We start from the raw sequence: 19,531 nt of genomic DNA on the forward strand, positions 1-19,531 counted from the left end.
AAGAATATACAGTATGCTTATATGCTTGCTGCAGTAATGGGATTTTTAAACTTTTTTTCAGTCTTCACACAACACGCTTGTCTAACGGTGGCATTTCAGATGCTTGTAACAAACAAAATGCTTGTGTAATAAAAGCAATCTTATGAGAATCACTGTCTAAAATATTTCTAGTATAGGGAAGATTATCATTACAAAGAAGTACTCTAACTTTACAGTTTTACACTGAAATTTTGCATAGCACGGTCAAACGTAAAACATAAACATAGGACAGCTTTTTCTGCATAAACAAACTACAAGAATTCTGACATATGTACGTAAGATTACAGTAGAAATCTGACAGGTTTTGGACCACCTCCTCATGGGGGATTCGCCGTTTCTTTTTTATTCATTATAAAAGCATTCCTCTGGAAAGGATCTATACACAGATATCAGCCGGCCTCCCTACTGCATGCTATTCTGGCAGCTGGACTGAACAGCTGCCATTCAATAACTCCTCTAAAGAATATAGAAAACCCTGAGAATCCCCCATGAGGAGATGGAATAGTCCACAACCTGTCAGATTTTTACCATCTACTGTGATATAGGAGAAAAGAAATGCATAGTGCGGGTTTTACTGCTGCTTTGTGCACCAGGCCCCTTTCTTAGACGTACAGGTAGAATCTCCAGCACATTCTATAGCAAATGAATCAAGCAGCAGAGACTTCAGAAAAATCTCACAAGTTTATTGTGTAAAATAGTAATAAGCAGCTATATTACTGGTAAACAGGAGTCAGGCAGGAAGTACCACGGTGACAGGTCCTCTTTAATCCTTAAGATGGAGCCGTTTCTCGATCTCTGCCACAATATGATGAGCAAAGTCTCTGCATCATCCTCATCCTCCTCCTGTATAGGGCTGATCCTCTGTCTCCAGGTCTGATACATGTACAGCAGTCACAGAAGTGAGACATCCGGAGATTTATTGGAGAGAAACGCCGGACCGCTGTCTTTGCAATTTATCGCCATACCTTTCCTTTTTTTTCCGGGCGGGGGAGGGGAAGGCCACACCCTACATAGACCTTCTGCCTACGATGCCAGGGGAAAGGGGGGGAGGGGTTATTGGTGAAATGGAAAACATGGGCTGGGTTCTTTCAGGAATGTGTATTAAATGGGGTGTGCCGGTTCCACCTGGGTCACATCACAATATAGTGGGAACTTGGCTCTTCCCTTTGTAGGAACTCATTGTGGACTCTTCTAGGTGGTCAGCACTGGTGGCCTCCATGTCTCACAATTCAGCTTTATTTTACAGTCCAGCTCCACCAACAACGCTTCCCTTACGAGGACTGGATGGAGCTGAGGGAGGAGCCTGGGCCAGACCTCTCTGTCGGACACGCCCCCTCATCCTTTACATTCAGAGGGGGTGATGTATAATATAGGAGATGCTCCGTAGTCATGTGACCAGTTCAGGCCTCGGTGATTGGTCTGCTGCCCCCCCTAAACACAGGGATCTCCCACCGGTAATCAGAGACATGGGGCCTAATTCATCAGAGTGGCTTAAAGAGGAACTCCAGTGAAAAATGATGTAATAAAAAAGTGCTTCATTTTTACAATTATGTATAAATGATTTAGTCAGTGTTTGCCCATTGTAAAATCTTTCCTCTCCCTGATTTACATTCTGACATTTATCACATGGTGACATTTTTACTGCTGGCAGGTGATGTAGCTGCTGCTTGCTTTTTGGCAGTTGGAAACAGCTATTTCCCACAATGCAATGAGGTTCACAGACAGGAAACAGCCAGGAGTACCACGGTCCTCAGAGTTTCTTGTGGGAGGGGTTTCACCACAATATCAGCCATACACAGGGGCGCCTCTAGGCATAGGCAGTACAGGCCATTGCCTGGAGTGCCATTGGTCCTGGGGGGCGCCATGTTGCAGAATTAAGCCCCACCCCCAAATTAAGCCACACCCCTGTGGCTGTTCTATTACTTGCTTCTGCTGAATCTACTTAGCGTAAGTTGCAGACAGCTGACACCTCTGTGCCTTGTGCATCCTTCTTTCCTCCTTTGTGCCATCTCTGCCTCCTTCTGTGCCCTTTGTGCCTCCTTATGTCCCCTTTGCCTTTATTTGTCCCCTTGTGCTACCTCTGCCCCCCTGTTCCTCCTTTAGTCCCACTCTGCCTCCTTCTGTCCTCCTGTGCCTCTTCAGTCCCCATGTGCCACCTCTGTCCCCTGCATCTTCCTCTGTCCCCATGTGACTCCTTCTGTCCCCCTTTGTACCTCCTTCTGTCCCCCTTTGTGCCTCCTTCTGACCCATTGTAGAGGGTGCCAGGCTGACCAGGCATGAGTGCTGTGCAGGGAGGACCGCGGTCAACCCCCGCCAGATGTTGTGTCCCCAGATGGTGAACAGGCTTGCGGCGTCAAATAGACTCTGCATCAGTTCACTGGCCCACAGCCCGTAAGCTCACTTCTGCAGCCTTACATTACGTGTATTTTCTGGTGAAACACTGCCCGCATTGCGAATTTTCTGATGAAACGCTGCCGCATTATGATTATTTTCATGGAAGGGCGCCATGGGGGTGGGGCGCCACAGATTTTCTCGCCTGGAGTGACAACATGGCTAGAGGCACCCCTGGCCATACAGCGCCCTCTGATGGTCTGTTTGTGAAAAGGAATAGATTTCTCATGTAAAAGGGGGTATCAGCTACTGATAGGGATAAAGTTCAATTCTTGGTCGGAGTTTCTCTTTAATGAGAGGAGTGCGAGCTCAGTGCGCACTATGCTGTGGTAGTGCAGTGTAGCGTGCTCTGGTAACTTGCGCACGCTCCTAAGTATCAGCCGCTCCAATCTTCCCTCCCGGAGCCCCGGTAGGTCCAATGGCATCATAGGACGTGATCCCTGCACTCTGATTGGCCCAATCGGCTGCCTGTCATTTCACACAAATCACATACAAACTGGCATTTAAGATTTCTCTCAAAGCTGATTTATAACATTTCTTTTTGTACAAATCATCTTCAATACAATTTTGTTAAATAAAGTTTTTTGTTTTTTAACCTGTAAATATTTCCCATGTATCACCTGAATCCAGCAGGTGGCACTGTACAGGCCATTCACAGGGATGAGCATTCGCTTTACTGGTGGCTTCTACAGCATAAAAACCAGCAGTGGGTGTGGCTGTGCAGTGTGTCTTTCAGCAGTGGGCATGGCTGCATGCAAGCTGTGTGTCAGCAGTGGGCGTGGCCACATGTGAGCTGTGTCAGCAGTGGGTGTGGCCGCATGTGAGCTGTGTCTGTCAGCAGTGGGTGTGGCTGCACAGGACCTGTCACCAGTGGGCGTGGCTGCATACAAGCCATGTCAGCAGAGGGTGTGGCTGCACAGGTGCTGTGTGTCTGTCAGCAGTGGGTGTGGCCACATACAAGCTGTCTGTCAACAGTGGGTGTGGCTGCATGTGAGATGTCTGTCAGGAGTGGCGACATACAGGCTGTTTCAGCAGTGGGCATGGCCACATGTGTGTATTTCAGCGGTGGGTGTGGCCGCACACGAGCCCCACCTAGCAACATAAACCACCATGATACCTCCATCTGCAAGCAGTCCCCTCCCCCTCGGTGCCTAGATACTTCTACACAATTGCAACTTCGGTTGCCCAAAAAAAAGATTGCAGCATGTTTGTACGCAGATCGGCCGCTCTCGTCTCAGACGAGCGTTGCTGAGGTGTAACCTAACCTATTCTCTCCACCATGAATAGTATGTCATGCTACAAGCATCCCTCCCCCCCCCCCCCCCAGGATGATAGCCGTGCAGCGTGTTTGTTTGTACGCAGATCCGCCGCCCTTGTCCCAGATGAGCGTCACGGAGGTGTAACCTAACCCTAACCTGTTCTTTCCACCATGAATGTTATGTCTCGCTACAAGCATCCCTCCCCCCCCCCCCCCCCGGACGATAGCCGTGCAGCATGTTTGTCCGCAGATCCACCGCCCTCGTCTCAGACGAGCGTCACGGAGGTGTAACCTAACCCTAACCTGATCTCTCCACCATGAATGTTATGTCTCGCTACAAGCATCTCTCCCATCCCCCCACCCCCAGGACGATAGCCGTGCAACGTGTTTGTACACAGACCTGCCGCCCTAGTCTCACACGAGTGTCACGGAGGTGTAACCTAACCCTAACCTTCTCTCTCCACCATGAATGTTATGTCTCGCTACAAGCATCTCTCCCATCCCCCCACCCCCAGGACGATAGCCGTGCAACGTGTTTGTACACAGATCTGCCGCCCTAGTCTCACACGAGCGTCACGGAGGTGTAACCTAACCTACTCTCTCCACCATGAATGTTATGTCTCGCTACAAGCATCTCTCCCATGCCCCCACCCCCAGGACGATAGCCGTGCAGCATGTTTGTACGCAGATCCGCCGCCCTCGTCTCAAATGAGCGTCACGGAGGTGTAACCTAACCCTAACCTACTCTCTCCACCATGAATGTTATGTCTCGCTACAAGCATCTCTCCCATGCCCCCACCCCCAAGACGATAGCCATGCAGCGTGTTTGTACGCAGATCATCCACTCTCGTCTCAGACAAGCATCACTGAGGTGTAACCTAACCTGCTCTCTCCACCACAAATAATATATCACGCTACAAGCATCTCCCCCATCCACCCCTCCCCCCCCCTCTTCCAGGACGATAGCCATGCAGCATGTTTGTACGCAGACAGTCCGCACTAAGGTGTGACCTAACCTGCTCTCACCACCATGCATGTCACGCTACAAGCATTTCCCCCCGGCAGGACGATAGCCGCGCAGCATGTTTGTACACAGATCGGCCACTCTCGTCTCAGGCGAGCGTCACTGAGGTCACTGAGGTGTAACCTAACCCTAACCTGCTCTCACCACCGGGAGTAACATAAAGCGAGGAATCTATGGCACTAATATCACCCACAATCTGCTCAATACGCCAGGTCTGTGCATCTTCAGGTTCGGAGGCTTCAGCATCACTGGGTGGGCTGTCTGCGGCCGGCGACAGATTCTGTGATGTCAGCGCTGGAGTGATGTCACACGTGGAAGCCATTCTGGAGAATTTATGTCCACCAAACAGTGCTGTGTTGTCAAGGCGGCACGGAGGCAGAATACAGCAAGCCTGGCAGATCACACCCTGCTGCAGACACAGCTGACGATGTCAGTGTAATCATATCACATAAAGAGGTGCCTTGAGGCATTCGGCTACTGCTGCTCTCAGTTATTCGAAAACAAAAGAGGCTTTGCAAACTGTCCAACATGGCTGCTCTCTGATCTCAGTATAAAATATATAAAACATACGTATGCAAAGATTGCAAATAGAACTGTCTGAGCACCAGTGACGATCGAGAGAGGGGTGGGGAGGAACCAGTGAGCAGTGAATAGTGGGAGGAGTCAGTGAGCAGTGGTGAATAGTGGGAGGAGTCAGTGAAGAGTGGGAGAATGATGGAGGAGTGAAATAAGTGGGGAGGAGCTAGTGAGGGCTGGGGAGGAGCAAGTGGTGAGGACTTGGGAATAGTCAGTGGGAAGTGGGAGGAGTTTGGGAGCATCTTCTAGCGCTGGTCCAGTTTATAACCCTGGTGGGGTGGGGCTTCCAGAATGATGGAGGAATCAGAGAGCAGTAGTGAAGAGCCAGTGAGGACTGGGGAGGAGCCAGTGAGAAGTGGGAGGAGTTTGCTGGTCTGGCTTATAACGTTCTTGGTGCGGGACTTCCAGAATGATGATGGAGTCAGTGAGGACTGGGGAGGAGCCAGTGAGGACTGGGAGGCGTTTGCTGGTCCGGCTTATAACCTTGGTGGGGCAGTACTTCCAGAATGATGATGGAGGAGTCAGTGAGGACTGGGGAGGAGCCAGTGAGAAGTGGGAGGAGTTTGCTGGTCCAGCTCATAACCTTGGTGGGGCAGGACTTCCAGAATGATGATGGAGGAGTCAGTGAGGACTGGGGAGGAGCCAGTGAGAAGTGGGAGGAGTTTGATGGTCTGGCTTATGTTCTTGGTGCGGAGCTTCCACAATGATGGAGAAGTGGCACAAATATTACATTATACAAATGTACACAGATGTAGTTATCACCTCAGCTTGACAAACCAGTAAATAACAAAGAAGACAAACAAGGAGAAGAGCAGCATGTAGCAGAAGAGCTTGGCCTGGCTGCCTCTGGAGAGGGTCCGCAGTCTGCCCATCGTGGAGCCCAGGAAACCCCCGGTGGAGTCAAAGTCCGAATCCTGGGAAACAACAACAAGGAGGAACATCAATCATTGGATAAACAAAGACAGACAACATACAGTGGCTTGCAAAAGTTTTCGGCCCCCTTGAAGTTTTCCACATTTTGTCACATTACTGCCACAAACATGAATCAATTTTATTGGAATTCCACGTGAAAGACCAATACAAAGTGGTGTACATGTGAGAAGTGGAAGGAAAATCATACATGATTCCAAACATTTTTTACAAATCAATAACTGCAAAGTGGGGTGTGCGTAATTATTCGGCCCCCTTTGGTCTGAGTGCAGTCAGTTGCCCATAGACACTGATGAGTGCTAATGACTAAATAGAGTGCACCTGTGTGTAATCTAATGTCAGTACAAATACAGCTGCTCTGTGAGGGCCTCAGAGGTTGTCTAAGAGAATATTGGGAGCAACAACACCATGAAGTCCAAAGAACACACCAGACAGGTCAGGGATAAAGTTATTGAGAAATGTAAAGCAGGCTTAGGCTACAAAAAGATTTCCAAAGCCTTGAACATCCCACGGAGCACTGTTCAAGCGATCATTCAGAAATGGAAGGAGTATGGCACAGCTGTAAACCTACCAAGACAAGGCCGTCCACCTAAACTCACAGGCCGAACAAGGAGATTGCTGATCAGAAATGCAGTCAAGAGGCCCATGGTGACTCTGGACGAGCTGCAGAGATCTACAGCTCAGGTGGGAGACTCTGTCCATAGGACAACTATTAGTCGTGCACTGTACAAAGTTGGCCTTTATGGAAGAGTGGCAAGAAGAAAGGCATTGTTAACAGAAAAGCATAAAAAGTCCCGTTTGCAGTTTGCCACAAGCCATGTGGGGGACACAGCAACCATGTGGAAGAAGGTGCTCTGGTCAGATGAGACCAAAATGGAACTTTTTGGCCAAAATGCAAAACGCTATGTGTGGCAGAAAACTAACACTGCACATCACTCTGAACACACCATCCCCACTGTCAAATATGGTGGCAGCATCATGCTGGGGGGGTGCATCTCTTCAGCAGGGACAGGGAAGCTGGTCAGAGTTGATGGGAAGATGGATGGAGCCAAATACAGGGCAATCTTGGAAGAAAACCTCTTGGAGTCTGCAAAAGACTTGAGACTGGGGCGGAGGTTCACCTTCCAGCAGGACAATGACCCTAAACATAAAGCCAGGGCAACAATGGAGTGGTTTAAAACAAAACATATTCATGTGTTAGAATGGCCCAGTCAAAGTCCAGATCTAAATCCAATCGAGAATCTGTGGCAAGATCTGAAAACTGCTTTTCACAAACGCTGTCCATCTAATCTGACTGAGCTGGAGCTGTTTTGCAAAGAAGAATGGGCAAGGATTTCAGTCTCTAGATGTGCAAAGCTGGTAGAGACATACCCTAAAAGACTGGCAGCTGTAATTGCAGCAAAAGGTGGTTCTACAAAGTATTGACTCAGGGGGCTGAATAATTACACACACCCCACTTTGCAGTTATTTATTTGTAAAAAATGTTTGGAATCATGTATGATTTTCATTCCACTTCTCACGTGTACACCACTTTGTATTGGTCTTTCACGTGGAATTCCAATAAAATTGATTCATGTCTGTGGCAGTAATGTGACAAAATGTGGAAAACTGCAAAGGGGCCGAATACTTTTGCAAACCACTGTAATAATGCTAATAACAGGCTCCTCCTGCAGACCACCAGCCACACCCCCATCCCAGGCATCTTCCAGTAATGTGGATTGCCCTAGCTTACATGCAGACATGTACACTGTATGCAGGCTGTCACTCTCTAGTGCTGCCTGCAGGGGGAGCCAACACAAAAATAAATTTACTAGGGTACGGATAATGGAGTGGCCTATAAGCATGGCGATCAAGCAAGTGGTCTGCAGGGGACTGGAGGAAGCCCCGGGCAAGTATAAATCTATATCACCTGTCTATCTTAGGTTTCCCAGTGACCCTAAACATACTAAACTTACCTGGGGCTTCCTCCAACTCCCCCCGTAGTCTGTCAGGCCCCTCCGTGTCCTCTGGGCTCCCTCTGTTCTCCTGCTAGCGGCTCCGTTAGCTGCAGGACTCGAACAGGAGTCACAGTAACCGCACATGCGCAGGCCATCTCACTACCACGCCCGTTGCAGTGAGTGTTTTGCGCATGCGCAGTTCATTCTTTCAAGAACTGCACATTCATAGAACGCTCACAGCCACGGGCGAGCAAGACGGGCACATGACTCAGAGCCACAAGCAAGAGAACGTGGGGAGCCCAGAGTGCGCCGATGGACATCACAGACTACACAGGGCTGCAGGAAGCTCTAAGCAAGTTCAGCATTGCATGTCTTAGTTGTGTTCAGAGTCACTTTAAGGGAATGACGATGGCAGCCTCCATATCCCGCTCACTTCAGCCTGCCTTAAAGGATACCAGAGCTGAAGTCACTTAGAGAACCGTGGGGAGCAGGCATGTAAGGGAAGCTGTCCTTATGGCCACTGGTCTCCACATTCTCCTCCGACCTCCTCCTTTCCTCCCTAAATGCTTCCTGGCAGCCTCTTCCGGGTCGGCAATTAGAGCGCACGCTCCAGCACGGCCCGAGAGAACACTGCGCATGACTTCACAATTACGTCAAGCGCAGTGTGCTCCCGGCTGCGGATGCACAATGTAGGACGGACACCGCCGGAAGCTGCAAGCACAGACTGCCCGGGCACCGCCGGAAGCTGCGGGCACAGACTGCCCGGGCACCGCCAGAAGCTGCGGGCACAGACTGCCCGGGCACCGCCAGAAGCTGCGGGCACAGACTGCCCGGGCACCGCCAGAAGCTGCGGGGCACAGACTGCCCGGGCACCGCCAGAAGCTGCGGGGCACAGACTGCCCGGGCACCGCCAGAAGCTGCGGGCACAGACTGCCCGGGCACCGCCGGAAGCTGCGGGGCACAGACTGCCCGGGCACCGCCAGAAGCTGCGGGGCACAGACTGCCCGGGCACCGCCGGAAGCTGCGGGCACAGACTGCCCGGGCACCGCCGGAAGCTGCGGGGCACAGACTGCCCGGGCACCGCCGGAAGCTGCGGGGCACAGACTGCCCGGGCACCGCCGGAAGCTGCGGGCACAGACTGCCCGGGCACCGCCGGAAGCTGCGGGCACAGACTGCCCGGGCACCGCCGGAAGCTGCGGGCACAGACTGCCCGGGCACCGCCGGAAGCTGCGGGGCACAGACTGCCCGGGCACCGCCGGAAGCTGCGGGGCACAGACTGCCCGGGCACCGCCGGAAGCTGCGGGGCACAGACTGCCCGGGCACCGCCGGAAGCTGCGGGGCACAGACTGCCCGGGCACCGCCGGAAGCTGCGGGGCACAGACTGCCCGGGCACCGCCGGAAGCTGCGGGCACAGACTGCCCGGGCACCGCCGGAAGCTGCGGGCACAGACTGCCCGGGCACCGCCGGAAGCTGCGGGGCACAGACTGCCCGGGCACCGCCGGAAGCTGCGGGGCACAGACTGCCCCGGCACCGCCGGAAGCTGCGGGGCACAGACTGCCCGGGCACCGCCGGAAGCTGCGGGGCACAGACTGCCCGGGCACCGCCGGAAGCTGCGGGGCACAGACTGCCCGGGCACCGCCGGAAGCTGCGGGGCACAGACTGCCCGGGCACCGCCGGAAGCTGCGGGGCACAGACTGCCCGGGCACCGCCGGAAGCTGCGGGGCACAGACTGCCCGGGCACCGCTGGAAGCTGCAAGCACAGACTGCCCGGGCACCGCCGGAAGCTGCGGCCACAGACTGCCCATTATACAGGACTGATCATGCACAGCACTGAGTGCACAGGCACTGGCGGAAGCTGCTCGTTATACAGACACAAATTATAAACTACTCACCATTTCTGACAGTAATTTGTTGTGATATTTCACTTCTGTGCCGATGTCAATGGAGAGCTGGAGGTGGAAGAAGAAAGAAGATCTCAGATATTCTGCAGCAAGTGAAACGAGGGTCTATACACACCAGAGATCACCATCATCCTCATCATCCAGGATCCCCCCCCCCCCCCCCCCCCAACACACACACCTGAAACTCTGCTATTAATACTCCTCACTATTTCACTTGGTACTGAAGGGAGTGTGGGGAGTTTAATGGACAGTGAGCAGGCAGCAGGTGGACACAGAGGATAAGGATCTATGAATTGGTAGTATGTGTAGGCCAAGTCAGGTGATTTGCGCTGGTCTGCAACACAGTCAGCAAAAGCTTTTGATGAATGCGTATAATTGCTGCACAGGTCCGCTGGGGAAGGGGTGTGCCACAGGTGAAGGGGCGTGCTTCTGGGGAAGGGGTGTACCCTGTTGCTGGGGTAGGGGCATGGCACTGAAGGGGTGTGTTGCTGGGGAAGGGGCGTGGTTGCTGTAGTTGACACTTTTTGTTACTCGCAGGCTTACAGTGGAAGATTAATTAATTGTGTTATCAATTGTCTAGTGCCGTAATGCAGTATTGAGTCCCGCAGGAACAGCGGTGATACACTAGAAGACCGGCAGACAGAGGACATAGCTGGACTGGAGCTTCTGTGGGTGAAGGGAACTGCTGAGCGCTGGAAAGCCACTTCATGTATAATCCTGAATTTGCACGCAACATGCGGATTTATGCTGCAGGAAGTTGGGGATATTTGAGGAGTGGGAATGAGGCCTCGTTCCCTGTGGTGCATTGCGGTGTAACGACTGCCTTGTAACGCAGCTTACTGCCTGGCCATGCACCGCCCATATGACACTGACAGTACAGCGGTGCATTGCGGTGTAACGACTGCCTTGTAACGCAGCTTACTGCCTGGCCATGCACCGCCCATATGACACTGACAGTACAGCGGAAGCGTTGCGGAGTAACGACTGCCTTGTAACGCAGCTTACTGCGCGGCCATGCACCGCCCATGTGATACTGACAGTACAGCGGAAGCGTTGCGGAGTAACGACTGCCTTGTAACGCAGCTTACTGCCTGGCCATGCACCGCCCATGTGACACTGACAGTACAGCGGAAGCGAGGCGGTGTAACAACTGCCTTGTAACGCAGCTTACTGCCCGGCCATGCACCGCCCATGTGACACTGACAGTTCAGCTGAAGCGTTGCGGTGTAACGACTGCCTTGTAACGCAGCTTACTGCCCGGCCATGCACCGCCCATGTGACACTGACATTACGGCAGTGCGTTGCGGTGTAACGACTGCCTTGTAACGCAGCATACTGCCCGGTCATGCACCGCCCATGTGACACTGACAGTACAGCGGAAGCGAGGCGGTGTAACAACTGCCTTGTAACGCAGCTTACTGCCTGGCCATGCACCGCCCATGTGACACTGACAGTACAGCGGAAGCGTTGCGGAGTAACGACTGCCTTGTAATGCAGCTTACTGCCTGGCCATGCACCGCCCATGTGACACTGACAGTACAGCGGAAGCGTTGCGGAGTAACGACTGCCTTGTAACGCAGCTTACTGCCCAGCCATGCACCGCCCATGTGATACTGACAGTACAGCGGAAGCGTTGCGGAGTAACGACTGCCTTGTAATGCAGCTTACTGCCCGGCCATGTGACACTGACATTACGGCAGTGCGTTGCGGTGTAACGACTGCCTTGTAACGCAGCTTACTGCCCGGCCATGCACCGCCCATGTGATACTGACAGTACAGCAGTGCGTTGCGGTGTAGCGACTGCCTTGTAACGCAGCTTACTGCCCGGCCATGCACCACCCATGTGACACTGACATTACGGCAGTGCGTTGCGGTGTAACGACTGCCTTGTGACGCAGCTTACTGGCCGGCCATGCACCGCCCATGTGACACTGACAGTACAGCGGAAGCATTGCGGAGTAACGACTGCCTTGTAACGCAGCTTACTGCCCAGCCATGCACCGCCCATGTGATACTGACAGTACAGCAGTGCGTTGCGGTGTAACGACTGCCTTGTAACGCAGCTTACTGCCCGGCCATGCACCGCCCATGTGACACTGACAGTACAGCGGAAGCGAGGCGGTGTAACAACTGCCTTGTAACGCAGCTTACTGCCCGGCCATGCACCGCCCATGTGACACTGACAGTACAGCGGAAGCGTTGCGGAGTAACGACTGCCTTGTAATGCAGCTTACTGCCCGGCCATGTGACACTGACATTACGGCAGTGCGTTGCGGTGTAACGACTGCCTTGTAACGCAGCTTACTGCCCGGCCATGCACCGCCCATGTGACACTGACAGTACAGCGGAAGTGTTGCGGTGTAACGACTGCCTTGTAACGCAGCTTACTGCCCGGCCATGCACCGCCCATGTGACACTGACAGTACAGCGGAAGCGTTGCGGAGTAACGACTGCCTTGTAACGCAGCTTACTGCCCAGCCATGCACCGCCCATGTGATACTGACAGTACAGCAGTGCGTTGCGGTGTAACGACTGCCTTGTAACGCAGCTTACTGCCCGGCCATGCACCGCCCATGTGACACTGACAGTACAACGGAAGCGTTGCGGAGTAACGACTGCCTTGTAACGCAGCTTACTGCCCGGCCATGCACCGCCCATGTGACACTGACAGTACAGCGGAAGCGTTGCGGTGTAACGACTGCCTTGTAACGCAGCTTACTGCCCGGCCATGCACCGCCCATGTGACACTGACAGTACAACGGAAGCGTTGCGGAGTAACGACTGCCTTGTAACGCAGCTTACTGCCCGGCCATGCACCGCCCATGTGACACTGACAGTACAGCGGAAGCGTTGCGGTGTAACGACTGCCTTGTAACGCAGCACACTGCCCGGCCATGCACCGCCCATGTGACACTGACAGTACAGCGGTGCGCTGCGGTGTAACGACGGCCTTGTAACGCAGCTTACTGCCCGGCCATGCACCGCCCATGTGACACTGACAGTACAGCGGTGCGCTGCGGTGTAACGACGGCCTTGTAACGCAGCTTACTGCCCGGCCATGCACTGCCCATGTGACACTCACAGTACAGCGGAAGCGTTGCTGTGTAATGACTGCCTTGTAACGCAGCTTACTGTCCAGCCATGCACCGCCCATGTGACACTGACAGTACAGCGGTGCGCTGCGGTGTAACGGCGGCCTTGTAACGCAGCTTACTGTCCGGCCATGCTCCGCCCATGTGACACTCACAGTACAGCGGAAGCGTTGCGGTGTAACAGGTTGTGGTATCACAATGCACTGCATGCAGCGAGGTACCGCACAACATGCGTGTTAAAGCAGCAGGAACAGGCATACTATCCCGGGGGGACAACACATATATAAGTAGATAAATACTTGCTCTACTTACATAACAGATGTATTGCACTGTCCACGTTTTGATTTCAGTGAATTTTATATAATAAATAAAGAGTAAACTGTTCCAGGCATTTTCCATTTTAAATTAATTGAAGCCAATCCTGATATAATTTGCTCCCTTGCTCTTTTTTTCTCCTTGAAACTGCACTGTCATATCTAGCTTGCTTTATGAACACACGTGAGCACAGTATAGAATTTGATTTCAGCAGCTTCTGCAGAGGGGTGAGGTGTGTTTCCCTTCTCAGCCTCCTGTCACACTGAACTGCCCTCAGCCAATCAGTGAGGAGCAGGATTGTGGGAAGGGAGATAACAAGCTTCCCTCTCCCCGGCAATGTACCAGAATAGAGCCAGCCTGACTGAGATAAGATTTATTGCAGCAGAAACATTTATGATTATATTGGAATGCTTGCAATGCAGGGTCAGGTTGTAGACTACATAATAAAACACAACGGCACTGTCCCACCTCGTTATTAACCCGGTGACATGAGCGGCAATATGAACGTGGCAACTGGATCTACAGCAAGTGCTAGGCACAAGAGCTGACACTCTGCCTGGAGGTGGGAGCTGTAATCGCTCTCTGACCACCACAAGTCCCAGCATGGCAGGCAGGGAGCACCACAAGTCCCAGCAGGGCACCACAGATCCCAGCAGGGCAGGCAAGGTCAGACTGGGCACCACAAGTCCCAGCAGGGCAGGCAGGGAGCACCACAAGTCCCAGCAGGACACCACAGATCCCAGCAGGGCAGGTAGGGAGGAGAGGGGCACCACAAGTCCCAGCAGGGCAAGCAGGGAGCATCACAACTCCCAGCAGAGCAGACAGGGGGCAGACTGGGCACCCCAAGTCAGGGCAGGCAGGGGGCACCACAAATACCAGCAGGGCAGGCAGGGAGGAGGGGTGCACCACAAGTCCCAGCAGGGCACCACAGATCCCAGCAGGGCAGGTAGGGTCAGACTGGGCACCACAAGTCCCAGCAGGGCAGACAGGGAGGAGAGGGGGCACTACAAGTCCCAGCAGGGCAGACCGTGGGTGGGGGCGCCACAAGTCCCAGCAGGGCAGACAGTGGGCAGACTGGGCACCACAAGTCCCAGCAGGGCAGGCAGGGGGCAGACTGGGCACCACAAGTCCCAGCAGGGCAGACAGTGGGCAGACTGGGCACCACAAGTCCCAGCAGGGCAGACAGTGGGCAGACTGGGCACCACAAGTCCCAGCAGGGCAGGCAGTGGGCAGACTGGGCACCACAAGTCCCAGCAGGGCAGGCAGGGGGCAGACTGGGCACCACAAGTCCCAGCAGGGCAGGCAGGAGGCAGACTGGGCACCACAAGTCCCAGCAGGGCAGGCAGTGGGCAGACTGGGCACCACAAGTCCCAGCAGGGCAGGCAGGAGGCAGACTGGGCACCACAAGTCCCAGCAGGGCAGGCAGGAGGCAGACTGGGCACCACAAATCCCAGCAGGGCAGGCAGGAGGCAGACTGGGCACCACAAGTCCCAGCAGGGCAGGCAGGAGGCAGACTGGGCACCACAAGTCCCAGCAGGGCAGGCAGTGGGCAGACTGGGCACCACAAGTCCCAGCAGGGCAGGCAGGGAGGAAGGGGCACCACAAGTCCCAGCAGGGCACACAGGGAGGAGAGGCACCACAAATCCCAGCAGCTGGTTCTGGAGACACACAGAGCAGCAGTTGGGGAATCAGCCCTCGCGGACTCCATTTCCCAGAATCCCCGCGGGCCGTGCTGGCTGGGAGTGGGCGGCGCTGCATGCCGGGAGTTGTAGTCCGCGGGTCAGACTTACAGACTTCAGGGCGCTGGTCTTGAGCCGCAGACTCTCCGCCAGCCTCTCGTTCTCCTGCTCATACAGGCTGTAGCCGCTCATCTCCGGGCGGCCGTCCCGGTGCTTCATCCCTTCCCGGTCCATGCTGCCGTGTCAGTGCTGGAGGGGCGGGGCTTCCTGCGCTACGTGTGTCGGGGGCGGGGCTGCCTAATAACAAGTCTCCCCAGTGGGGGGCGGGGCTTCCTGCGCTACGTGTACCGTGCCGGGGGCGGGGCTGCCTAATGATTCGCCTCTCCTGCGGGGGGCGGGGCTTCCTGTGCTAAGTGTATCGTGTGAGGGGCGGGGCTGCCTAATGATACTTCTCCACAGCGTGGGCGGAGCCATGTGTGCTATTTATCTAGGGAGAGGGCGGGGCTCCCTGTGCTACGTGTCCCATGGTTTGTGTGGTGAAGTGCTGGTGTACGGCGTGCCGGAGGGGCCGTAATTCCTGCATACGCGTTTTTGTTTCCAGCTCCTTCCTGTGGGGTTCCCCCGGGCAGCTGGGTGCCTGCAGGGGCTGCAGACTAATAATTATTCATGGTATTGCTGTGTATAGTGAGTCAGGGAGATAGGAAAGCAAATAAGGGTCAGATGATGAGCACTGTACAGAGAGGCTGTTGCCCCGGGACCCTCATGTGTTTGCAGTAGGTAGTGTCCTATATACACTGGGCAGTGTCTATATAGAAGACTCCTGTATATACAGGGGAGTGTCCTGTAGTGTTATGCAGGGTGTAGGCTGAGGATCATAGTAGTGGTGCTGCTCTCTGGAAGCCACTGGATAGGCGGAGCAGTGCTTTCAGCGCAGCTAGATTTGGGTGCAGCCGGCGCCTCCATAGACTAGAATAGGAATCACTCCTATTGCAGTGCTCAGTGAGTAACGTCGGCGCCATCAGAAGACGGAGCCGAGGTTGCTTAAAAAACACAATAATTCGGCCTCCAGTAATCGCTGGAAGCCGAATTATGTCATTCCCCCACTATCCATGGCGGCCTGGAGGGGGAATAGTAATTACCAAGGCCCGGAACTTGTGCAGAAGCAGGATCAGCTATATACCGGCTGTGTCCTGCGCCCAAGTCTACCGGCGCCGATTTCACATGTATGCGGATAGAAGTGCCACTCTCTGGAAGCCACTGGATAGTGGTGCAAGTATCTGTATAGACAAGGGGTGAGAGGAGAGAGAGGAGAGCGCACCCAGAAGGGTAGCAGTTGTCCCTGCAAGTCTGCCTGGGAATGATCTCACCTGTAGGACTGACTGACTAGCCCAATATGCCTCTGTCAGCAGTCTAGTGTTGTCCCTCTCTATGCCGGGGATGCAGGCAGCAGTGGTGCTTTCTAACAGAATCGGTCACATCAGCTGATCCCCATAGATGGCCGCTCACTGGGCCTTGCTGAATGTAGTGCCTGGAGGCAGTGTATGCACGTCTGTTAGCCCCACTCTGAACTTCCACTGTGTGTGGGGATAGAATGTGTGGCTGAAGCAGGGCCGGGCAGAGGCGACAGAGGCTCCGGCCTCAGGACGCAGTTTAGGAGGGGGTACAGGGCTGAGGCAGAGGTGAGAGAGGCTCCAGCCTCAGGGCACAGTGTAGGAGGGAGCGCAGGGCAGAGGCAAGAGAGGCTCCAGCCTAGGCGTAGTGTAGGAGGGGGCACAGGGCAAGGCAGAGGCGAGAGAGGCTCCAGCCTCAGGGTGCAGTGTAGGAGGGAGCGCAGGGCAGAGGCGAGAGAGGCTCCAGCCTCGGCGTAGTGTAGGAGGGGGCACAGGGCAAGGCTGAGGCGAGAGAGGCTCCAGCCTCAGGGTGCAGTGTAGGAGGGGGCGCAGGGCAGAGGCGAGAGAGGCTCCAGCCTCAGGGCACAGTGTAGGAGGGGGCAGGGCAGAGGCGAGAGAGGCTCCAGCCTCAGGGAGCAGTGTATGAGGGGGCACACAACTCACTCAGCTATCATTCCCCTATTGTGTTTGAAGCAGAGAGAAATAAAGAAAGGGGATACATGGCAGTGACTGCAAGCCAGATAACTAGAGATTAAAGGAGTTGTCAGGGAAATTATTATAAAATAAACGCTACTTACCGGGGGCTTCCTCCAGCCCCAAGCTACCAGGACCTCCCTCGCCGCAGCTCTGCCCGCACCCGGAGCTCCGACCCGGTCCCCGGCGATGACGTCAGAGCGACCTCCGGTAGTTCTGCGCCTGCGCAGTCCGCTCCGGCCCACGTGGCGGTGATTGACAGCGCCGATCGCGCAGGCGCAGTACAGAGCGACCTCCAGGTCATCGCCGGGGACCGGGTCAGGGAGCTCCAGCAAACGGCTGCGGGCAGAGCTGCGGCGAGGGAGGTCCTGGGGGCTGGAGAAAGCTCCCGGTAAGTAGCGTTTATTTTATTATAATTTCCTTCACAACTCCTTTTAAGGTGTTGGGGCCCTGGGGTGCCTCTTAAGGGGCCCATACACTTATACTATTTCCTGCCGATATACAGCAGATTCGATCACTGTGATCGACTCTGCTGTGAAATAGTTGCGTAAACGCCGACCGAACAATCTGTCCGCACGATCTGTCCGCACGGAAGATTTCGCTCGATCGCCGGCGGGTCGGAAGTGCGTCGAAAGCGGCGTTTGAATGTCCGATGACCGATGCTAGCTGCAATAGATTACCTGATCCGGCCGGCGTGTATCCCCGCTGTCACCGCTGCTCCTTCTCCACCGGGTTCCGGCAGGCTTCACTTCACTTCTTCCTGTCCTGATAGGAAGTTTAGACAGTAGAGCGCCCTCTACTGTTTAAAATTCCCTGGACAGGAAGTGAAGTGAATAAAATGTTTATTGTTTATTGCGCAACGTGTTTCTGGAGAGAAGCTTTCTCCTTTCTTCAGGCGAAAAACCTGGAAGTGGAAGTTCAGAGTGGGGCTAACAGACCTGCATACACTGCCTCCAGGTCAGCAAGACCCAATGAGCGGCCATCTATGGAGATCAGCTGATGTGACCGATCCTGTTAGAAAGCACCACTGCTGCCTGCGTCCCCGGCATAGAGAGGGACAACACTAGACTGCTGTCAGACCCTTATTGGGCTAGTCAGTCAGTCCTAAAGGTGAGATAATTCCCTGGCATGACTCAGTGTCACTCACCCCCCACTGGCCACGCCTCTCAGTGTCACTCGCCCCCTACTGATCACGCCTCTGTGTCACACGCCCCCTACTGGTCAGATCCGCTCAGTGCCTCCCAATCCGTTTCAGACCCCCCAACCATCACCAAGTGCTGCCCAGTATTGGGGGGGGGGGGTGTCTGTCCTGCGGCACCCCTGCCCCCCTTGTGTCTCCCAGCTGGGCAGAGAGGAGGAGGAATAAATTATCAAGGCACCAGCCGCACACAGATGAGTAATGTGGGGATGCAGGGAGGTGGCCGGCATCATTCCTCCATCCATCTCCATGGGCCTCCCTCCTGTGTCCCCTTGCAGAGTATTGGCACAGTGGTGCGGGCGTTTATATCACCTGTCTGTGCCTTCCAGCGGCTGGCTTCTTTCTACTTCCTGTTTCTCAGCATGAGGCGTCATGGGAAACAGGAAGTAGAGAGAAACCGAAAGGCACAGACAGGTGAGATAAACGCCCGCACTGCTGCGCCTATACTTTGCAAGGGGACACAGGAGGTGGGCCCATGGAAATGGAGGAAGAAATGATGCGGGCCCCCTCCTTGAATCCCCGCATTACTCATCAGCGCGTGGCCCCAGATAGCCAGGCACTGTACCACCAACACTACATGCTGAAGCCAGCCTAGCATGTACCATTTATGCTCAATCCATTTATGCTCAAAAATACAAGAGAGAGAGAGAGAGATGAATCTACCTGGCTATCTGGGGTTCTCTTTGGACAACTGTTGAACACAAAAGGCAAGGCCATGCCTGGCTACAAATCCTTAAGCAGTGGCTGGATGGTGTAATGGTTAAGTGCTCCGCCTCTGACACAGGAGACCAGGGTTCGAATCTTGGCTCTGTCTGTTCAGTAAGCCAGCACCTATTCAGTAGGAGACCTTAGGCAAGTCTTCCTAACACTGCTACTGTCTATAGAGTGTGCCCTAGTGGCTGCAGCTCTGGTGCTTTGATTCCGCCAGGAGAAAAGTGTGATATAAATGTTATTTGTCTTGTCTAATTTTTCTCTTGGATTGAGCAAAAATGGTACATGCTAGGCTAGTTTCAGTTAGTAGTGTTGGTGGTACAGCGGTTAAGGTACTTGCCCACCACACAGTGAGACCTGGGTTCAATTCCCAGCCATGGTATGTAAGCTGGCTTT

General features: G+C 54.2%; 1 protein-coding gene across 1 annotated transcript; it reads right to left on the minus strand.

Moving 5' to 3' along the window:
- Window positions 1-701: 701 nt before the first annotated feature.
- BET1 (Bet1 golgi vesicular membrane trafficking protein) lies at window positions 702-15,471 on the minus strand. Its single transcript, XM_068235024.1, has 3 exons — window positions 15,254-15,471; window positions 10,048-10,104; window positions 702-6,202 (listed from the first exon to the last, which is right to left on the minus strand). Exons 1-3 carry the CDS (start codon window positions 15,374-15,376, stop codon window positions 6,047-6,049), a joined length of 336 nt encoding a protein of 111 aa, XP_068091125.1. The 5' UTR covers window positions 15,377-15,471; the 3' UTR covers window positions 702-6,046.
- Between the last annotated feature and the right edge of the window lie 4,060 nt (window positions 15,472-19,531).

Source organism: Hyperolius riggenbachi, chromosome 5, assembly GCF_040937935.1.
Source record: "Hyperolius riggenbachi isolate aHypRig1 chromosome 5, aHypRig1.pri, whole genome shotgun sequence".
NCBI classification, from domain to species: Eukaryota; Metazoa; Chordata; class Amphibia; order Anura; family Hyperoliidae; genus Hyperolius; species Hyperolius riggenbachi.